This window comes from Phoca vitulina, unplaced genomic scaffold, assembly GCF_004348235.1.
Source record: "Phoca vitulina isolate PV1807 unplaced genomic scaffold, GSC_HSeal_1.0 scaffold15, whole genome shotgun sequence".
NCBI classification, from domain to species: domain Eukaryota; kingdom Metazoa; phylum Chordata; class Mammalia; order Carnivora; family Phocidae; genus Phoca; species Phoca vitulina.
Window position 1 is genome coordinate 16,844,639 of NW_022589718.1, and position 24,245 is coordinate 16,868,883.

The 24,245-nt window shown below is 35.4% G+C and overlaps 1 protein-coding gene across 3 annotated transcripts in view; it reads right to left on the reverse strand.

Annotated features, from left to right (window-relative positions):
• Positions 1-24,245, reverse strand: part of SGCZ (sarcoglycan zeta) — a 1,037,264-nt gene that overhangs the window by 35,662 nt on the left and 977,357 nt on the right. For all 3 annotated transcript variants that reach the window (XM_032413510.1, XM_032413511.1, XM_032413512.1), the window contains exon 5: positions 23,274-23,396. In XM_032413510.1, the coding sequence (XP_032269401.1) occupies positions 23,274-23,396 (123 nt within the window). The remainder of the gene's footprint in view (positions 1-23,273; positions 23,397-24,245) is intronic.

Below are 24,245 nucleotides of genomic sequence, written 5' to 3' on the forward strand. Positions count from 1 at the left end.
TCCCACCTCCCCCCAAATTTTTAGAATAGTTAAGGAGAGCTTTCTTCATTCACTCTGAGAATATACACATTCAGGAAATAATAAGTAATTCTAAGGTCTATAATTACTGAGGTTGTCATTTTGCCCCTTACTTTACTTACATACACTAAAGGAATGAGAAGCAGTACATACCTAAGACTTTTAGAAAATCCTAAATGAAAAGATGTCACCAAGAACATATCTTTAGTAAACATAATAGTCATAAGATTCTATTGTTATGGATTTATTAAAAGGCAGGAAGGTTTGAATTGATTTATCCCTACATTGTAAACATTCTAACAGAAATTAAAATGTAAAACTATAAAATAACTTGATAACAAATGAACTACCTATATTGTTTTTGTTATTTCTTTTTGTTAGAAAATTCATAAAAGATTAATTCATGATAAGATTTAGAAAATTAATAAAACAAGATCTCTAGGTGAATTATCTTTTTACCACATTTAAATACTTTTTGGAAGCTTTGAAATACTTAAGTAGTATGTTTTGTTTTGAGGTCTGGGCATTTTACCTACATGCAGATAGTATATCTAATACTAGTTTTGTTTCTTTAAGGTCATGTTCATTCTTATGCATGCACGTTTTCTGTGTAATCCTCTCCTTTAGAAACTCAATCATCGCTCAATCTATATGCAATTTAAGCTTTTTGGATCCTTGTGGAAATTCACTTATCTAAAAATCTACTGTCAGTTGCAAGAAAAACTCAGGTTGCTTTGGAGAACAAAAGTGAATACCTTAATTCTGCCTTTTTGACACATTTCATTCCTCAGGTTCTTCACCCCTATTTAGATTAGTCTCTGTAGAGAAGATGGGCTTTCTGCTTCTATGAGTCACAGGCAGGAAGACTGTGTTTCCTACTGGCACACTGTGCTGATCATTACCTGGTGGAATGCACAAGGACAGGGACTCATCGTCTCAGCAGTAGTTGTATTTCTTAATTTTCTCCCCCTAAGATTTTTGATATATTGACATCGAATGGATACATTTCCATTGCTTTTTATGGAAAATAAAAATCAGTAGGGAAGTTGTCCAAAACAGATAGTACCTGATTGTCTTCAGTGGCTTCAGATATTACATTGTTTATGGATTTATTTGAACTTTCCACTCTCTTTTTTCATTTTGAAAAAAAACCCCACAACCTTGTATATTCAAAAGATGCTAATTCTGTAAATAGCTTTATGACCCTTAACTACATGGTTAATCTGTACAAAATGACATGTGAACAAAGAAGCTAGGACTTTTAACATGATATCACATTCAACACAATTTAGACTTTCCTTCTGATCTCAAGATCTCTAAATGACTGGGGCGTCTGGGTGGCTTAGTTGGTCAGGTCAAGATCTCAGGGTCCTAGGATCTAGCCCCACCTCATCATTGCTCCCTGCTCGGCAGGGAGTCTGCTTCTCCCTCTGCCCCTCCCCACGCTCATGCTCTCTCTCTCTTACCCTCTCTCAAATAAATAAAATCTTTAAAAAAAGAAGATATCTCAGTGACTCTAAAACATCATAGTTTTACCTATGGTTTTCGGAGCATCTCTGTTGATGTGGACACAGTCAGAATCTGGAATGTTTGTACAGGTAACTTGCCTTGATATTTATGTTTTCACGCATTTAGTAATAACTGAGTTTTATAAAAATTCAGGTGAAAAATGCAAGTTTCAAAAGCCTATCCTGTAATAACAGAAGAGTGTGGCGTACACAGATAGAGCTCAAATGGGAAACAGCTAGGTACACAGACATCATTAAACAGGGGTTAATGCCAAAATAAATTTCCTTCATCCTTTCATTTATATGAGATTTTATTTTTTTTTACCTTTTATTGTTCCAGATTGCTCCTGTGAATTTTATGTTGTCACCCGCCATGTAATTCATTGCGCGCCAATAAGTAAACAAAGAGAGCTCCACTTATTTGGGTTTGTTTTTTACCCACAAGAGGATTGGTGGTATTACTTTTAATTAATGTAAAGAATAGCAGGTTTTTACCAGAACGCTGTTTCCCTCTATAATGGTATCTTCACCATGAACACTCATCATATTCCCAGCTCGGATTGCCGTGAATGCCTCTGCATGATCTTTAGAGCAATTCCAAGCAGAGTAAGCCATTAGAGTTTTAGGCAAATCATAACTAGTCTGAGCATCCATGGTTTGTAGGCAAGTCCAGGGATCTTCAAAATCCTTGAGCTATTATGTCACCCTGAATTTTATGTGCATGGTTTGTGTGCCACACCAAGTAGCTTTAAAGATGGTGGCCCTCTGAGCTCCAAAATAATGCTTCAGAGGTTAGCACTAGATCTTTTCATATAAATGGGTCTGTGCTGGTAAATTGGGGGGGGGGGTAATGTACAACAGGATCATCTAGATTCATGATTTTATACATATATATATACACACATATATATATGATTTATTTATGTTAGAGAGAGAGAGAGAGCACCTGTGCAAGTTAGGGGAGAGGTAGAGGGAGAGAGATAGGGAGAATCCTCAAACAGACCCCCAGCTGAGCTCAGAGCTGGACGCTGGGCTCCATCTGAGGAACCTGAGATCATGACCTGAACAGAAATCAAGAGTCCGTTGCTTCACTGACTGAGCCACCCAGGTGTTCCTGTGATATTACATTTCTGGAATACTCTGATATGTTCACCAAATATTTCACCATGAGCCTCTCAAGCAGAGATACAATATTTTCAATATAAAGTATTCATTTTTTTTCTAGAAAGGATAAGTTGTGACACAAACGTACACATCTGTGTTTGTGTGTGTCTGTGTATGAATGTAGAGTATAGCATCTCACTGAGGAGTACCAGACTCAGGTGTTTTAGTTTATGAATCCTGACAATATTCTCCAAATAAAATTCCAATCTAATAGAAACTTTTCCAGAGAACTGGAAAAGAGAAAACACGATGCCTTAATATATGAAGGATATTTTCAATACCAATCCCAGACAAGAACTACACAAGACAGAAAATTTGTTCATGGGTATAGATACAAAGAACCTAAAGAAAATATCATGCTGAAACCAACAGTAAAGTAAGAAATATCAGGATCATTTCTTTAGTATTTATCACAGGAATGTAATTTTTGTTTAACAGCAGAAAATTAATTAATAAAATTCTCCATACTAATTTATTGCTGGAGAACATTATATAATCATAGCAAAAGATTCAGACCTAACCACTCAAAAAGTTCAACATTTTTCCATGATTAACAACAACCACCACAATAACAATTGCCACCTTTGAGAAAAATAGGAATGCAGGTAAACTTTCTCCCACAGGTTAGAGTCATCTACAACAAAACCCCAAAACCTACAGCAACCTCAAACTTACTGGTGACACAGTAAAACATTTCCCTTATGGGTAACAGCCGTACAAAAGTGTGATGTGGTTTTACTTTTTGCCTAGAATCACCACTTGGATTCAACTCCCCACTATAGTTCTCATACTACCATGTGGAAGGGAGGGAAGGGAAAATGCAGGTACATGAAAAACATATTGTTTGGGGAAAAAGTAACAAAATTTTCATGCTTCATATACAACATGGTTTCCACACAGGAAACCTAAAAGAACATACAGATAATTTAATAAAATTAGTAAGAGAATTATTTTGACTTAAGTATAATAAAAGTTCTGGAAACCCTTTATAGAATGAATTATTAAATTTAATCAAAAGATATTAAAGCAATTTTAAATGTTAGAAGAATATAATGTGATCATAAATATGAAGATATGAACCTAAAGTTGTTAATTTCCCCCAAAACCTTGAATAGATTTAGTGCAATCTCAGATCATCAATGATATTTTCATGGAATTTGACAAGCTGATTCTAAATCCATCTGGAAGAATATTGGGCCAAGAATAATAAGGCAATTCTGAACCCCTCCACAGAGTTTCCCTACCAGATTACAAGACATACATAAAGTTCTAGTTACTAAGTCAGTGTGGCTCTGGTAGAGAGAGAGAGAGACCTAGACAGTGGAATAAAGAAGGCCCCAGAAACAGACCAGCACACTTACGTCTGTATGGAAAGTTGATTTATGACAGTCACTACTAAATGTAAGTGGGGAAACAAGTGACTAGTCAATAAATGATGCTAGGATAATTGTTTACACATATGGGAAGATCAAACTGTATTTATCACTGCAAAAATAAATTTCAGCAGGATTAAAAATGTGATGGGCAAAGTTATAAAATGTATAGAAGACAATATAGGAGAGTATCTTTTTGACTTCAGATTAGAGAAGGATTTCTCCTACAGTAAAGAAAAAATGAATTTCTGAATTTAAGAATTTATTCTGAAATTAAGAATTTCTGCTGAACAAAGGACACCATAAGAAATTGAAATAAGGCAAACCTTGATCTTGGAGAAAATATCTGCAGCACATATAATTGACAAAGATCAATTTCCAAATATATAAAGAACTCTAAAAAGTAATTGAGAAAAGTGAAATTCACAGAAAATGACTAAGAACTTGCAGAGATACTTCACAAAAAAAGGATCATTAAAATTCAATAACCATCTGAAAACACAGTTCAGCTCATTTGTAATCAAATGAAACAAATTAAAACTGCATTGTGGTACCAAGTTAAACCCTTTGGTCTTGCAGAAACTTTAAAGTCAAAAATATATTTGTTATGGGAAGGTACGGATACATTCTTAAGACAGAAAATATATAAAGCTTTAAGAAAACAATAAATTTGACTATATTAATATAAAATTTTTCTTAACAATAAAAAGACCCTTAAGCAAAGTTAGATAAAAAACACATCTTCAACAGCAAATATAACTGATACACAATTAACATCCAGAAAACATAAGGAACTCCTACAGATCAATAAGAAAACAACAACTCATTAAAAAAAAAAAATACTAATGAGTAATTCACAAAAAGAGAAACCTGAACAGTCAGTACACTGGGGGAAAAAATGCTCCATGTCACTACTAATCAGGACATTATAAATGAAAACAAAAAAGAGATGTAATTTTATTTGAATCTTTTCCAGTGACCTGGATACTAGAAAAGTCGTCCCGTCATGTTGGTTTTTATTATCTTCATGGCTGAAACAAAGCTTTATTTACTATTTTCCACTTTAGGGTCACAGCAAATGAATGCCATTATGTGGCTGTTTGGAAAGTGACTAAAGTATCCGTGGAATTTATAGAAAGTGCATTTTTCACTGAAAATAAAACCTTTTCTGGAGTTTGTTTTTTTTTTTAGATAGCCATTTTGAAATAACATGTCTTACCAAATTTCCACACTTGTTTCAAATTAAAATGTTTTGTTTTTTTTCTTAAAATCCTACATGAAATAAGAAAATAGAAATCAGGCTCAAAGTTAGGTGATTTAAAGCCTGCTATTCAGTTAAATGATTGCACACTGATATTTATTTTGTCAGTTCACTACACAAAGTATCAGGAAGTATATAGTTTTCAGTAGGGTGACATTGGAGGGGACACCAATACCATAGAAAACAGCTCAATGTGTTGTCTCAGTAGGTCTCACTAGCAGTGTGGCATTGAATAAGTCATTTAGCTATTTAAAATCTTAATTTTCTTATGTGTAAAACAAAACAAAACTGTGTGCTGTGTGTCCTCTCCTCCTCAGAGAACTGTGTGAGATTTTTTTTTTAAAGATTATTATCAGGGCGCCTGGCTGGCTCAGTCGGTGGAGCCTATGACTCTAAATCTTGGGGTTGTGGGGCGCCTGGGTGGCTCAGTCGTTAAGTGTCTGCCTTCGGCTCAGGTCATGATCCCAGGGTCCTGGGATCGAGCCCCACATCGGGCTCCCTGCTCGGTGGGAAGCCTACTTCTCCCTCTCCCACTCCCCCTGCTTGTGTTCCTCTCTCGCTATGTATCTCTCTGTCAAATAAATAAATAAAATCTTTAAAATAAATAAATAAATAAATAAATCTTGGGGTTGTGAGTTCGAGCCCCATGTTGGGTGTGGAGACTGCTTAAAAATAAAATCTTAATACAAATGTAGGGATCCGAAGGCGTACGTGCACCCCAATGTTTATAGCAGCAATGTCCACAATAGCCAAACTGTGGAAAGAGCCAAGATGTCCATCGACAGATGAATGGATAAAGATGTGGTATATATATATATATATATACACACACACACACACACACACACACACACAATGGAATATTATGCAGCCATCAAAAGGAATGAGATCTTGCCATTTGCAATGACGTGGATGGAACTGGAGGGTATTATGCTGAGCGAAATAAGTCAAGCAGAGAAAGACATGTATCATATGACCTCACTGATATGAGGAATTCTTAATCTCAGGAAACAAACTGAGGGTTGCTGGAGTGGGGGGTGGGGTGGGAGGGATGGGGTGACTGGGTGATGGACACTGGGGAGGGTATGTGCTATGGTGAGCGCTGTGAATTGTGCAAGACTGTTGAATCACAGATCTGTACCTCTGAAACAAATAATACATTACATATTAAAAAAAATAAAATAAAATCTTAAAAAATTAAATAAAATAAAAAATAAAAAGATCATTATCTATACTATATCTGTATCATTTATATCTGTATCTATATCTATGTATACTTCATGATTGCCTAGCATTACTGGTTACGTGTAAAGTCAGTTTAGAAGACTTAGTGATTGGGCGCCTGGGCGGCTCAGTCAGTTAAGCATCTGACTCTTGATTTCAGCTCAGGTCTTGATCCCAGGGTTATGAGTTCAAGCCTTGCATTGGGCTTCATTCTGGGGCATGGAGCCCGCTTTTAAAGAAAAAAAAAAAAAAAAGACTTAGTGATCTATGGTGGCTCAGGAATATGAGAATTTCATTCATTGATGATGAGAGGGTGAATAATGAATACCTTCCAGAGTCCTTATACTTTGAACAAACAATTCAATTTCAAGGAATTTATCCTGAAGAGATATATTTGTATACAAAGATGTTGCTACAAGGAATTGAATGATAGCCTTGTTTAGGTTCATTGACTACAATCCAAATGTCCAATAATAGGGAATTAATTAATAAACTATTGTGGTTCAATAAAATGGAATACTTTTAACCATTTAAAAAAGAGAATACCATTGAATGACATGAATTAAAAATAAATATTAGATTTCCATAAGGTATGAATAAATATCTATGTTCTTAAAGGGCCTCATAAAATCTTCACTGGTCAACATTCATCATTTGGCAGCTTTCTTCACTTCCCCTCCCTGGTTTTTAGGTCTTTTTTTTCTCCTTCATCTGATTAGAAACTCAAACAAATTGCTTAATTTGCAGAGAAATTTGGGAAACATTATTTCCTCTTAAATCTTTCTACGTTAACATATAAAAAAAGCTTTCAAAGTAATTTTCCTTTTTATATATAATTCTTCTTAAAAGGTAGAAGTATCTTAATTAGATGTCATCTTAAATAGAAGTGTTTAAGTAAATGTCTAAAGATAAATCACTATCTTGAGAGGTTATGAGATTTCTGTCAAGTGCTGAAAGAGAGAATGATCACATTACAAAGACATAATAGAGAAAATTGAAACTTGGTGGGAAATTTGGAATAATCAAAATTTTAGATAATTTTTAAGGCCGAAATTCCATATTTATTTCACCTATCATGCAGTAAAGGATGGATAGGTAAAAAGACTGGCTGCTGAAAGCTTATTCTGATCCACTTGTTCTAAAGTCCAAACCAACAAGGGTAATTACCAATGATTACCAAAAAATAATTCATTTCATTTTTCGGTCAGAAACTTAAAAGAGGCCATACAATGAAACACAAATTCTTCACCAATTTTGTATGGGTTTTGTATTTGTATGGGGGAAAAGGACTGATGCTGAAAGAACTGTGGATAAATAAGAAACTGATCCTATAAATGAATTATTATACTTGATTTAGAGAGATTTACAACATTTATATTGTGATTAAGTTATCCTAAAACATCTTCCTTCCCAATTTTGCAGGCATGTCACATGAGATGAAGAATTCGTGTCTGGAACCATGATCAAAACCTATATATTTTATTTTCTGAATGAATTAGGCAAATTTCCTTGGCTCATGTCTGATTTCAGCCAACAGATGTGGAGGACAGTTCTAGAGCACCTCGGACTCATATTCACTACACATCACTTCAAGAATGTTCCGAGGATATCTCTGCTTCTCAGAGCCCCAGGGAGCAGGCTCAGCACGAGCAGCGCCCAGGGATCACCCAAATGCCTTGCCAGGGAGTCAGTACCTCTAAGGCTACCTTTCAACCAACGGGAGAAAAAGCTGATGAATAAATGCACTAGCCAGGTCTTTCAGTTGGACAATTATGAGAGGCATTTTAGAAATTCTTTTTCAGTTTGGCCACATTTTAAAGAGGATACTTTGTCCTAATTTCAAATCATTTGTATAGTGTTCTCTCCTACATAATATGACTGATCCTTACATTAACCCTGTGAGGAGATCAGGAACTAACAAGATGAAGACACTGATAACACTACCACTTTTCCTTCTCCTTCTTCCTCCTCCTCCTCCTTCTCCTACCACCACCACCACCACCACCACTACTACTGCTGATGCTGCTACTGGCAATAGGGATGATCATGGAAAACACTCACTGAATACTTAAACTACTTCAATCATGGGCTAAGCACGGAACAAATACCAAGTAAAACTCTGAGAGAAATTTAAAAAATAATATCCCCATTTTACGGTGGAAGAATTGAAGCACAGAGAGGCTAAATAGCTTGCATAAACTAAGGCATAAGCATTTAGATGACCCAGGGTTAGAAAAAGCACAAACCAATTATTGCCTGAGCACAGAGAAGCTCAGTCCTAGTTCAGTTTTCTTTGTCTTACCAATTCCAAATTTGAGAAAGAAGGGAACCTGTACCTATTGTTTCTATCTTCCAGGAAATGTCAGTTTGGTGGCTAAAAATATCATTTGGTGAAATAGATCCATTATCAATTAGTGGATTGCAGAATAATCCTTTCCTCTCACCAAAGATCCATGTCCTAATCCCTGATATCTGTGAGCAAATATGTTACTTTAAAAGCAAAGGGGAATTCAGATGACAAATTGGAATTTTCATTACTAATCCAGGAGTCAAGGAATGTCTAGGACCTCTAGAAAACTGGAAAAAAACAAAAAATAAACAAACAAAATCTCCCAGAAAGTAGCACAGCCCAGCAAACACCTTGATGTTAGTCCAGTGAGAACAATTTCAGATTTCAGACTTCCAACCTCCAAAACATTAGATAATACATTTGTGTTGTCTTAAGCCACTCAGTTTGTGGTAACTGTCACTGCAGCAATGGGAAATTAACACAACCAGTTAGTAATTGGCAAAAGTAGGCAACCCATTCAAGCTTATAATATCTTTTTCCTTTCTCCTTCCCTCTTTCCCACTTTCTCTCCCTACCTTCATTGGGAAATGAAAGATTGTCCCAGTGATCATTTATATGAACATTAAAATTTTATCCACTTACACAAAACACACCTACACAAATCTCCAAAGGTGAAATTAAGAATAAAATTTACCTTGACACACTCTGGCAAGTACCTTTGGAAGACAAAGGTCAGCCTGACTGATGAATATACGGTTGCTTTAAAACTAAAATTAGTTCCTTCTCAAATTGCAATAGACTTTTAGAATTTCTGACCAAGATTACAGTAATGTTTTTCCACAGTGACTATAACATCAATCATTTACCTCAATCTTCCTTTGACATTGTTTGGCATATCTTGAGCTTTCAATTTAGATAGCTACATGAAGATGGAGAAGTTACTCCTGGAGCTCTCTATGATTTAGGTGAGAAAGTCAGATATATAGTATTTAAATGTGCTCATTCCTCTTCACCTTTAACTTTTTCCAGCCTACTAAATAAATCTGCTTGAAATAATGACCTACCTACTAAATAAATCAGATCCTAGAAGCTCTCCTTCTTGTTACAGAAATTCTTATTCAGGATCTAAATGTATTATATACACATGCATATATTGACACGGATAAAATGAAGTAGAAATGAAACTGGGCTAATAGTGAGGAGATAGATCTGCTTCCTGGTCTGCCATTGATAGCTGTGTGTATTTTGTGCAAATCACTTAACCTGAGGCTCAGTTTGTGGAATGAAGATAGTGATAAACACCTCCTTAAATACTGAGGAGTAAATGAATTAATGCAAATGACTGTATTTTGTCAATAGTGAAGATTATGACAGAATGTTATTGATTTCATTATTTTTATTAGTTGCAACTTTTTTTGTTCTAAAATTTAACTATGTAATAGATTTCTCATATTCATTTTTTGTTTTACTTTTATCTCATATTGTTTCCACTTAAATACCCCGAGAGACCTATTAAATTACTTTTAGTATATTGGACTGAATATTATTCAGTATTACATGAAGTGTTCAACATTATCTTGTATATAGTTATGTATATATGAGAGAGACAAATGATAAACGATTAAATTTAGGAGGTCTTTACAGTAAGTGCTACCAGAGGAAGAGTGTCATTTCATTAACACATGATATAAAGTAATGCTTTTATGTCTGTTATAATAACAACAATAATTTCTTACATTTATTGACCACTTAGTATGTGTCAGACATCATGCTTTACAGGGATCGACTCATATTAATTCACTGAAAATACAATAAGGTGTTATTATTTATTATTGTCATATTTTATAGATGAGGAACTGGTCACTTTGAAACCTATTAACTAAATTGCCCATGATCACTCTTCTAGAAAGCAGTAGAGTTACAACAAAATTCTTAATTGCTGCACCTGAATCCCTCCAGTAATTTCTGTTCAGCCTACCCTCTCTGAACTCTATTCCTCCTTTCCCATCTGACCCTTCAAAACAGCTACATTGTCCTGGAACTGAACATATTTGGATTCAGTGACAGGTTATCATTGTCCAGAACTTGCTTTGTTGAATAAATCCCTGATAGCTAGTTTTTTTTAGTGGTCAAAGTTAAAAATTTTTCTCAGTGTTTCTACTGTAACAGTAACTCAAAAATAATTGCTAAATGGTCATTATTTTTCAAACTGGGGACAGAATTTACAATAATGAAAGAGTATTGGGATAGGATTTATTATTTTTTTTTGGCTCAGAAATCCATTTTGTACATTTCCCCCTATTTTCTCTATTAGTTTAAAATAGTTTTGGCTAATGACTTTTTTTTAAATTTAGAGAATGCTACTATTTATCATGACCTCTGGGAGGTACAACCATTCTTATCACTTTGAAGTAATGATTAGTGTTCTTTCTCATCAGAATTTTTACTTGATTCATGAGCAATATAAGTAACTATAGACTTCTTATAGTCTGTGGAATGTTCATAACATTTGGGGGTTTTCAATATGCCTATTCAGTCAGAAAACACATTATGATCTGAGTAATGTTCAAATTATTTACAAGGAAATAATTTGTATGAGCTTTAATCTTTGAATAGACTGACCAGGCCTCATAGGATCTGAACATATTATTATTTTTTCAAAATATTTGTTTGAGAAACATCTCTTTTCTCCATTGCATTATTTTTTTAAAAGATTTTATTCATTTATTTGAGAGAGAGCATGAGAGAGGGAAAACATGAGAAAGGGAGGGTCTGAGGGAGAAGCAGACTCTCCACTGAGCGGGGACCCTGATGTGGGACTCGATCCTGGGACTCTGGGATCATGACCTGAACTGAAGGTTGACACTAAATCGACTGAGCCACCCCAGCACCCTCCATTGCATCATTTTTATTCAGATAATACAGGAATTTGGAGCTCCTATAATGAGGTAAGAAAAGGAAATAAAAGGCATACAGATTTAAAAGCAAGAAATAAAACTCTCTCTATTTGTGTATGGCATGATTATCTATATAGAAAAGCCCCACATCTGCAAAAACTTACTATAACTACTAAATGAGTTCAGTAAAATCATATAATGCAAACATATAGGATCAATACATGAAAAAAATCAAATTTTATGTATTAACAATATACATATAAAAACAAAAATTAAAACACTATGCCAATTACAATTACTTCAAAAAATTAAAAAGTTAACAAAACATGTACCTAATGTGTATGCTGAAAATGACAAAATGTTCATGAAAGATATCAGTGAAAACCTATGTAAGTGGGGAGACATAACATTTTCATGGGCTGGAAGACTCAATATAATATAGATGTTAATTCCCCTAAAATTTATGCAGCTTTAATGCAATTCCTATCAAGATTTAACCAAGTTTCTTTCTTTCTTTTTTTTAATACATAGAAGTATATAATCTGAGATTTGTATGTGAAGGGACAGGCCATAGAATAACAAAAGCAATCTTGAAAATAAAGTTTGGAAAACTCTCTTTACCCAATATTAAGGCTCATTTCATAGTTGTAGTAGTCAAGGTACTGTGATATTATCAGAAGGATAAACAACTCAATCAGGGTAATGATACAGAGAATTTAGAAGTAGATCATGCCTAACTGATTTTTGACAAAGGTGCAAAAGGAATTCAAGGGAGAAAGGAAATGCATTGGAGCAGTTGGAATGTTAATAGGTAAAACAATCAAAAAACAAAAACCCCAAAGAATATTGACCTAAAATTCACATCATATTTAAAATTAATTCAAAATGTATAACAGATTTAAATGTAAAACATAAAACTATAAAACTTTTTGGAAAAAAATTAAACCAAATCTTTTGTATGTAGGATTAGGCAAACCATTCTTAGATTCAATACCAATAGTATGATCCATAAAAGGAAACAAATTGATGCTACCTCATCAAAATTTAAAAATTTGTTTCACTGAAGACCCTGTTAAAAGAATGAAAACAGAAGGTACAGAGATGGAGAAAATATTTGCAAACCATATCTTTAACAAAAGACTAGAAGATAGAATATATAAAGACACTCAAAACAAAAGTAAAAAGTACAGACAATCCAACTAGTAAATGGGCAGCAGATTATGTATAGACTTTTTACTAAAATGGATGTATGGATGGAAAATAAACACATAAAGAGATGTTCAACACCGTTGGGCCTAAGATAAATGCAAATTGAAAGCACAATGAAAGCACAGCTATCACCACGTGACTACATACTTTTTAGATAAAGAAATTAATGACAACATTAAAGCTGGAGAGGATACGAAGAAACGCATACATTGCTGGAAAGAATCTAAAATGTTACAGCCACTCTGTAAAACAATTGGGCAGTTTCACTACATCAAAAACTAATGATGTAATGTATGGTGATTAACATAACATAATAAAAAAAAAAAAAACAATTGGGCAGTTTCTTATAAAACAACACACAGATCCACCATACCACTGAGTAATTACAATCTTGGCCATTTATACCAGATAAATGAAACTTATGTTTACACAAAATCCTGTACACACATGTTCATAGTAGCTTCATTTCTAGCAGCCAAAACCTAAACAATCCAGATGTTCTTCACTAAGTGAATAAATAAACTGTGGTACGTTCATACTATGGAATACTACTCAGTAATGAAAAAGAAAAAAAAAGCTATTGATATATACAATTCAAATGAATCTCCAGGGAATTATGCTGAGTACAAGATAAATAATTCCAAAGTGTCACTACCAAAGGAGTCTATATATAATGTTCTTACATGAGAAAATTACAGAATCAGAGGACAGATGAGTGATAATCAGGGGTTAAGGTGGGTGTGGTTTCAAAAGGACAACAAGGCATCCCTGTGGTGATAGAACTGTTTCGTGCCTTGACTATATCAATGTCAGTATCCTGGTTGTGATACCACACTATAGTTTTGCAAGTTGTTACCATTGTGAGAAACTGTGTAAATGTTGCATGAAATCTCTATCATTTCTTACACCAGCATTTGAATTTGTAATTATCTAAAAATAAAAGCTTATAGTTAGCATTCTTTCCTAAAGTCAGAATTTGGGGGCTTCGACCTGAGTACTTACTTTGATCCATAAGCCCATCTCAAACTTCTTCCTTAGGATAGTTGGACCTTGTCAAAAAGTGATTTGCAGCTATCCCTAAGCATGAGTGGGATGGTAAAGGAATTAGAGTTGTCTAATCTGACAGAGAAATCAGAATTGAGACTCTAGTTCATTGATGCTTTGATGTATCCCACAGAGTAAAGTGACCAGAGTTTTGACACTACTGTCAAGAAAGAACAAAAGGAGAAATGAAATGGATTCAAACTGCAGGATCCCCTTTCAATCAACAACACAGGCCTGTGTTTCATTTACTCAATAGGGACTGCAATCTTCATTGTTTGCAACCCAGCTACTAGAAAACCCTACCAAGGCAACTTATATTCAAGAGGAACAGACTAAAGGACCACATAGACATTGTTATGTTAGATTCTCTGAGATCTATCATTGTATCAAAGCCATATTATCAAAAAGCTACAAAACAGTGTTATGTAATTATATTTCCCTATATAAATATCTTCACAAAATTGAAATTTAATACTGTATACTTGATTTTTTTAAACTTTAAGAAAATAATGAATTTTATCCCCTCAAGATTCATATGTGGAAGTCCTAACACCCAATGTGATGGTAGTTGGAGATAGCGTCTTTCAGAGATAATTAGGTTTAGCAGATTTCTGAGGGTGGGGCCCTCAAGATGGGATTAGTGCCCTTAAAAAGAGAGAAAGAGACATGTGAGGACACAGTGAGGAGGCAGCTGTCTGCAAGTCAGGAAAAATGATCTCACCAGAACCCATCCATGCTGCTGTCTTGATCTTGGATTTCCAGCCTCCAGAACAGTGAGAAAATACATTTCTATTGTTTAAGCCATCCAGTCTATGAAATTTTGTTATACCAGCCTGAGCTGACCAAGACACTTGGAGAGAATATTTTTCCTATATTTTGAAAATGTAATCTGTGGTTGATTATATTGTTCAAATTTATTTTATTTTATTTTATTTTATTTATTTTTTGGTTAAAACAATTCTAAGACTAAAGAACAGTCATGAGTATAATTAAAAAAATTTTTTTTGTATATCCTTTGCCCAGCGGCCCCATTCAAATTCTGCCAAATGTGATTAGCTTTAAAATACGCCTGCAAATTCTTTAACACTCCTTTCATAAAACAATGGAGGCTGTTTTAGAAAATTTCTGAATTTTCTCTGAAACTCCCATTCTGAGAACTTACCCTTCAATCCCCGGTACTAGGAAGTGAGGAAACGGAGGCACATGGAGGAACCCCATATAGATGTTCTGGCAGGCAGCCCTTTCTAAGGTCTCTGATGACAGCTATTACCAACTTCCAGGCATGTGGGTGAGCAAACCTTTAGATGATACAGCCTCTAGAGTTTGAGTCACCTCAGCCGTAGCCAAGAGAAGACACCCGCTGTCTCCACTGAGCCCTGCCAAAATTGCAGGGTTTGAGTAAAATAAGTGCTATCATTGTTTCGAAGCCACTGAGTTAGTTTTGGAGTAGTGTGTTACACAAGATTAGATGCTAGAACACCATTTGTCCCAGTAACGTACCTTGTTGACAAGGGATCTGATCTAGAATCATGTGGTATACCAGTTGGCAAATAATCTCAGTCCCTGCAAGAGTTCCTCAATATTTTATGACCTTAATATTTTGTAGAATGCCTCTCAATTTGAGTTTGTAATACATCTCCTTATGACTGTTCTCAGGTTATACAATTTTGTTTCAAGTAATACAGACGTGATTCTCGATTCTCGCTGCAGCCCAGCACGTATGGTATAGCATCTATTTGTACCATGACTGGGGATGCTTTTGAGTAACATGGTGGCAGCCAGAGCTTACCATTGGAAAGTTGCTTTTTAACTTTTAAAATTAATATTTTTGTTTTAAATATGTATTGAGGCTCTCTAAAATTTCAGCCATTTTGAAGGCTGATACTGTCTAATGGATAATATATTAAAACTATGTATTTTTTCTTTCTTTCCCTTTGATGTTACGTATTATAATTCTATATTATTACATCACTTCCTATGGCAGAAATGGTTCATTTTCTCAGTCAATCCATTCTTCTTTTATCAATAGAAGTCCCCACCCAAAATTTTAACAAAGAACATAGCCCAGTTAGAGCTAACATTTCTCTGCTACCCTTGCAGTTACACATAAGCATGTGACTAAATTTTGGCCAAAGAAGGTAAGTGATGAGTGCTATTTCCAGGTTGTGATATTCTAAGAAAAGTCTTTTCCTTCTGCTTCCTCTTTTTCTCACTTCCTCCATGCTGGAATGCAGAGATGATGGTATGTGACAGCCTCAAATTTACGGACAAGGGCAGCATTGTGAACTAGAGGCATGCACATGTGTAATTTCTAAGGAACCCATTGGATGCCTCACAGAGCTTGCCTACGTCTGCATGGTTAAATGAGAGAAATGAACATTTTGAGAATACAACTAGTATTACTTATCCATCTTCTTCTATCCTTCTTTTTACATTTGCTCACAAAGTCTTCAAATATCTCCAAATTTCCAGTGAAGTATACAATTTCCCATTTCTAATACTGAATATATGATTTTCACTTCATGAATTTTCACCTCCCTTACTTTGTTTTTCTTCATCCATTGTCTGATGTCTTTTATTTTTTTTGTAATTATTTATTTAAAAAATATTAAGCAAATTAGGAGAACAGTAATGATGTTTAAAAATTATTATATGGTGGCATTTATTAAATACCAAATTTGTACTAGGATTCGTCCTAAGTGATTTTCATATATATCTTTCACCTTCACCAAAATCCTGTGTGGTAGGTGATTCTTATAATGCTAACTTTGAAGAAGAAGAAAAAAAAGAAAAGGCTTCGTGATTCAAAAGTGGTTTCAACATTTTTAATTCATATCTGTGTGTGGAGGCTGTCATAACCCAATCCTTCTGCATTCAGACATCAAGACCAGTCATGGTTTGCAGCCTTTGTTTTTAAACTGTCTAGTTTCCTCTAAAGCACAACTACCTGCTTGTTTACAAATAGTATTTTTATGTGTATTTTGTATAGTATTTTTATCATATTTGCCAAATGTATTTTTGCATTTTGGATGAGTACAGAGTACTTCAGGTTGCATTCACGTAATCCGTTTGTTGTTGTAAAACCTCTCCAGTCAGCTGGTAGAAATTCTCCTGGGTTCTATGTGGTCAATCTCCTGTGATTGTAAAATGTGCTCCTTGGTAGTACTCCCAGCTGTAGATCTACCAGCTTGAAAGTTTGTTTGAATCGTGCAATAAAGCAATAAAATATCTGTAGTCTTATTTTCTCTAAGACATTGCCTCTGGATGTCATAATTGTTGTATATTGAACAAATATTTATACTTATGCAGCTGCATAACATTGAAAAGAAAATTCAGCATAGAAAGAAAAAAAAAAGGCTTAAAGAGATTCAATCATTTGCATAGTATGGCAGGCAGAATAATGACTCTCTCTACCAATGATGTTCTCATCCTAAACCCCCGCAGACTGTGAATATGTTACATGACAAAAGGGATTTTACAGATGTAATTAGGGTTACTAATCAATGACCTTAAAATAGGGAGATTATCCTGGATTATCCAGGTATCTGGGTAATGTAATAGGCAATGTAATCATATGAGCTATTAAAAGCAGATAATCTTTCTCCAGCTATAGGAAGAAAAAGAAATTAGAGCGATGCAACAGGAGGGAAAGTTAGAGGGATTTGAATCATGAGAGGAGCTCACCCAGTGTTCTTGGAGGCAGGACACTTGGAAAGCATGAGAAGGAATATGGGTCACCTTTAGGAGTGAATATCAGCTCCTGATTGACAGCCAGCAAGGAAACAATGAAACTGCAAGCAATTCTAGTACACCATTTTCTGTAAGTGATGTATTTTTAGAATGTCATCACGATATATAAGAAACCAGACTATTCATTTAAACAGTGGCAGGATAAATTATATCTTTGAGATATTTTGTGGATTTAAGGCTCACAGCTATAAGAAGAAATTTAAACATCAGTGGAAAATTTGAAAATCAATACACAGTGATGTTGATTCGAGCCCCCACTCCAACCTTTATAAAGGAGTTGTCTTCTTTTACAACTTCCTTTAGATTTCTATTATACAATTATATTTTCAATAAGTTTTGCTTCAATTAAAGTAGGAAACATTTAAATGAGAGCTCGGAAAAATACAATAAGTCATGGAGAGGACTGTCAGTAAGGTGCTCAGGGCAAATACCTTATTGTTTGAGAATGGCATGGTTCATTATTTATACACTTCAAAACCTGCAATCCTTTGTTACCTGGAGATTTGTGAGGGGAGACAGAGTGGTACTAATCTTTAGCGTCTCTAAAATCTGTATCCTCAGTAACTCCAAAAAGCAACTAGAAAACGGAGTTGAGTGATTTATCCAAGTCCACAGACTTGAAATGCCACACCTGAGACAATTAAGTGATTGCACATCACTTTTCTCAGCACCAGGTCTAATCACATTTTTTCAGGTGCTATTCAAACCAAGCAGCTCTGTTCTGTTGGCTGCGTGTTACCACATTCTTGGGATTTGGACAGCTTGAAGGAACAATGGTCCTACCTAATAGAAAGCTTGATTCCAAAGCTGACCTTCACACAGTGTGCCAATTTACAGAGAAGAACAAGGATGTAGAAGACTAACTAATAAAAACAAACCAGGAAATATTGATTTCAACTGAGAAGCATGGTGTTTAATTTAAAAGGCAGCTCTTCAGAAAGTCCTTTCTTCTGTTGTCAAACAAGCATTGGAGCTTGTCTATCTTTCCAATCATTCAATTAGAACAGGGACGAAGGAGTGATACAGTCTTGGCTTTCAAGCAAACATTAGGGCACAGGGTGGATGCAGGGTTGGGATCCACTAGTTTTTCAGATTGCCAGCTTTAATTTCTACTGCCTGAAAAAAGGAGATATCCTTTTCTCCTTACACATCTAGCTATTCTCCTTTTCTCTCATAAGCAAAACAGAGAGGTCTAGGTCCAACTAATAGCATAAAACGTAACATGAAAGTATCTTATATGGCTAAAGTTTTTCACTTTATAAAGTCAAAGGACTTAGACTTGCACTTTGTTTTCTAAGTTAATATACTACTTGGAATACAAATGAAAGTGCAAATTGCAGTTGATTGATTCTGCCTGAAAGCACTAAATTTAAGAGTCTTCTAAGTGTAAAGGTTTATATCTTTTATTTGTTTACCTGGTATCAAAAGATAATTGCAGTAAGTGATATCTTAGACCAATATTGGCTCTCAAAAGATAACTGCAGTAAGGAATATCTTTGACCAATTTTAATGAAAATAAAGTTTTCAAGTATGCATATGTGAGCTAAAGTGTAACACTCTAATACATTTAGCGATGTAGAGAGGGTAGGTTAAGGTCAAATAAGTAACTTCAAATTAAGATTTAAGCAAACAATTACTGAGCAACTCAAGTAATATCAAGAGTAAAAAAATTACAAATTTTCAGCACATGATTGCTTACCATGGTGATGGGGTAATGAGGCGTGTTGGTGTTCAGGTAACCATTTGTGATTTTACTTCTATCCTCCTGCATCTTAGGAGTATGTGAACGTATCAGGTAAATCCCTGCTACTTTCTAAGTACAGTAAATGTAAATATCCTGAGCTATGCTAGATCTATGAATAATTTTAGTGATAAGTGATTTTCCCTCAGGTGTATAGACATATCGTCTAAATAAATTCATCCATTTCTGTCACCCTGAAAGAGAAGTCCATGTACAAAATGCCATTGCTTGTAACATATAAGCCAGAAAGAATCATTTGTAATTCCAATGGATATTGCTTAAGTAGAAAATTTTGTGCCACAAATTTAAAATTCCAGAATCAACCTCACACAGATCTCTTGTCACATGTAACTTTGAAGTCTTGTCAGCACAGCTACCTAATTTATATGAAGCACCCTGGAGTCAGTGTCTCTTTGTAGTGTTATTTGTCAAATAATTCAAGCACTGCTTTAAAGTATATGTGAGTTTCTAATCAAGAGTTTCTCATCAGTCCCTGGGCCTTTAAATGGTATGCGATGCGATGCATAATTGTTTCCTCTAAGTATGTGAAATTCTAAGTTATATTTGCCTTTGATATCTTTACTTTTCTTTATTTTAGAAGTATTGCAGGAAGGAATAAAGCTACTGCAAAGTAAACATTCGATATTCTGCTAAAGGAGAAAGGACCTAGCAAGAATTTGAGAGGGTGTGTGTATGTGTGTATGTTTGTGTCTATGTGTGTCTGTGGGTATATGGGCTCTTCTGTGAGAAACAAAAATGCAACTGGATCCTGGGGGGAGTTTTAATCAAAATAAAATACTCCCAACTTAGCATTTCTTTGTCAATAACCTGGAGCCTCTTGTATATCCACATCAGGTTAGAAATTGGGGTTTCTTGTTACAGACACTCTCATTCCCTCATCTCAAGTGTTACGCTTCAAACCCTTACAAAAATTTCTGCCTGGATTCTGCGGTCCATGGCCTCAAAATTATATTATTATTTAGAATCTTCTGGAAGCATATGGTACAGACCTCTACTATAAAACTGATTAATTTTCTGAGATAACTGAATGACAAAAATCAATCAAAAGTAGTACAAAGAATAAACTCAAAGCTATGTATATATGTTTGAGACAGAAAATAATGGAAAAAGAAAACCAGAATGAAACATCTGTATTTTTTCATCTGTACATCCAGATATACATACATGCATATGTATACACCATGCATATGTCATATGCACACATTCACCCATACACGGGGAGGGGGGAGAAATCACCATGCATATGTCATATGCACACATTCACACATACACGGGGAGTTAGCAGAGATGACCGCCTGAAGGCAATTAATTGAAAAGCAGAAAAACTCAGATTTCTTGGGGAACACTTTCTCTGCTAACTTTATAACTTAATAATTCCCATTAACAATCCAAGGATGACAGCCAGGCTACCAAGAAAAAGAGGAAAATAAAGGTGAGTATCCATGCACCTCAAAGAAAAATTTAAAAACTAGTTAATGAGTCTAATTTTGTGAAGACAGCACTTCACTGCAACTGTTATGAGACAAGTCAACATAAGATCAGAGAAAGTTAAAATTCCATGAGTTCATAAAAACTGTCAAGAGCTCTATAACTTCCTGTCACTTATGAAGGCAAAGTACTCAATGGGAATATCCGAATATGGATGAAAAAATTGTTAGTTAAGTGTGTAATATCTTAAAAGCTATCTTAGGATTAAAGCTGATAACTGGTAGGCACCACCAAGGTTCAAAGATGGTTAAATATTGAAATCACATCTGCTTCATCGCCCTGAGTGTATTTCTACCTGGGTTCCCTGCTTTCCCACCAACCAGCAACTCAAATGTTAGCACCAAGGGCCCTAAAGTCAATGTCCTTTCCTATTTGTCTGTGCTCTGTGCCAACCAAAGCCACCACGTGTTCTGTTTTGTCACCTGCCCCCCAGACTCAGGGCTTAGAAAGGTCAATTTTTGCCCCCTGTGGGCCTTCCTCTCCTGACCTTTCCAAGAAGGCTGAAGAAAGAAAAGGAGATGAGGCAGCTGGGCAGTAATGGGGAACACTCCAAACACCAACCCAATGGTGCAGGCTCCAGCTACTCAACAGAATATCCCATAAGAGAAAAGAAGCTATGGGAGTCAGTAGGGATGGTGGTATGGGTTGTGACCTGGGCCAAAGAGGCCCAGTGAGGATCCCCATTTAACTATCTTTGTTGAAGAGCATCTGAATGGCCCGGTCAGTTAAGCGTCTGACTCTTGATTTCCACTCAGGTCATGATCTCAGGGTCGTGAGATAGAGCCCTGTGTAGGGCTCTCCATTGGGTGTGAAGCTTGCTTAAGATTCTCTCTCTGCCCCTACTCCCCCATGCCTCTCACCCCCAATCTCTGTCTCTCTCAAAAAAAAAAAAAAAAATCTTTGTTGAATTTCAGTACCATTTAATAGTACACCTTTCTTGAAATACAAATAAGCCCTCATGTCTGGAACATTAACAATATTCATATTATCTTTATTAATAAATATAAAGAGCTATCTGTTACAATGTCTTCAATATGTGCTGAAAATACTATAAACACACACACTGGTATAATTTGAACACTAAAGTTATCATCATCATTTCAATCATTTAGATGAAGGAAAACTTCATAGGAGACATAGGGTTTATTTAAATATTGAATGGTAGAGGCAGGGATTCAAACAACCTGAGAGTAGAGGCCAATTTCTACGCTAGCTGTTCTCTCATGGCCCACAGGGCTCAGTAGGACTTAGATAGGATAGATAGCCCGTGACCTTTCCCAAACTCAAATTTGGGAAACACTAGGTTAAGCTTATCTCATTTTTTTAATGTAGGCCTCTTTGGGTATTTTTAAAATATGTTATCAAAATTAAATGTATTATGATTGTAAATCAAGTAATTCAAAGAGATTGTGCTTAAAATTATCTTCATAAAATCTTTCCCTGCTCTCAGCCTCACTTTTACCTTTGATTTCTGCTTTTGTTTCTTAATTTCAGTTGGTGATTGACTTTTTAGCTCTAATACTAGAATAATGACTTTAACAACTTCTAAATAATATCTGGATGGCACTATCCCTTTTTAAATTTATTTATTTTTTTTATTTTTTAAAGATTTTGTTTATTTGAGAGAGAGAGAGTGTGAGCACAAGCATGGGGGAGGAGCAGAGGGAAAGGGAGAAGCAGACTCCTTGCTGAGCAGGGAGCACAATGTGGGGGGCCAATTCCAGGACCCCGGGATCATGAACTGAGCCAAAGGCAGATGCTTAACCAACTGAGCCACCCAGGTGCCCCAGGATAGGACTATATCTTGATATATATACTTTTGAGAATTGTAATTAGCCAAAGAAAATAATTTCGTTTATTTATCATTTTCCCCCTACTTCATTCTATAGTTGATACTTACATTTAGCTCTTCTTTTGCATATCTTCTACTTCTAAATGATATCTCTGAATAGTATTTGTCTATCAACCTGGGTTAGCTTTTCTCACGGTCTGCACCCCACTTTTTCTTCCGCTCTGCTGACCCACTTTCCTCCGCCTATCCTACTCCGGCCTAGGACACACAGCTTTACTTTTACATCACTAAGGCCAGTGTGTACATTGTCTTCTGCCAATACAACCAGTTGTCTTCTACTTGAAGACTCCTGGAAAACCTAATGGTGTGAGATCATGTCATTATGTGAACTCAGCTTTCAGCATGGGGATCATACATCTTATAATGTAGCTCTTGTTCAGTTGCATATTCTTTCAAGAAGTAAACAATGTTCCAAGACCTCAAACTACAGTACCTGTAACTTTCAGCTTTTCAGCCCCAATGGTAATCTCATCTTCATCTGCAGAGAACAGCACCCTGCCATCTTCACTCGCTCTCACTTCAAATCTTTTACACTGAGCTTCCACAGCATCAGCTCCTATGATCAGAGGAAAGGTTTAAAAATGAAACTGGTATGCAGGAAACCATTAACATGTATTTTTTTTTTTTTTTTTAGAAAAAGAGAAGAAATGCATATATTATTTAGTTATTTTACCTCTGCAGTATGTTTTACACCTGAATTAATATTTTTAAATTGTTACCCTTTCCAGTAGGCTGTTTAATTTGGTAGTTTGCTGAGCTAGGATGGTTGGGCATACATCTGACCTCTAAATGCTTGACATAGTCCTAACAAGGTTTGTAGGTTTAGCTAATTAAAAACAACAGCAATAACAAAAACAAAACAAAACCAAAAAAAAGCTTTTGCATATACACAAGGAGAGATGACATCTGCTTTGTTCTTGGTTATTGCCTGAAAACTTGGCTTTATACCTAGCACACGCTAGATGCTCAATAAATACTTGTGGTCAGAATGACTCCCATTTACTTTCTGTAAGCAGACAATAGTCCCCACGCTTGCTACATCACAAGGTACTTGTTTTTTTTTTTTTTTAATTTTTTTATTGTTATGTTAATCCCCATACATTACATCATTAGTTTTAGATATAGTGTTCCATGATTCATTGTTTGTGCATAACACCCAGTGCTCCATGCAGAACGTGCCCTCCTCAATACCCATCACCAGGCTAACCCATCCTCCCAACCCCCTCCCCTCTAGAACCCTCAGTTTGTTTTTCAGAGTCCATTGTCTCTCATGGTTCTTCTCCCCCTCCGATTTCCCCCCCTTCATTCTTCCCCTCTTGCTACATTCTTCTTCTTCTTTTTTTCTTTCTTAACATATATTGCATTATTTGTTTCAGAGGTACAGATCTGAGATTCAACAGTCTTG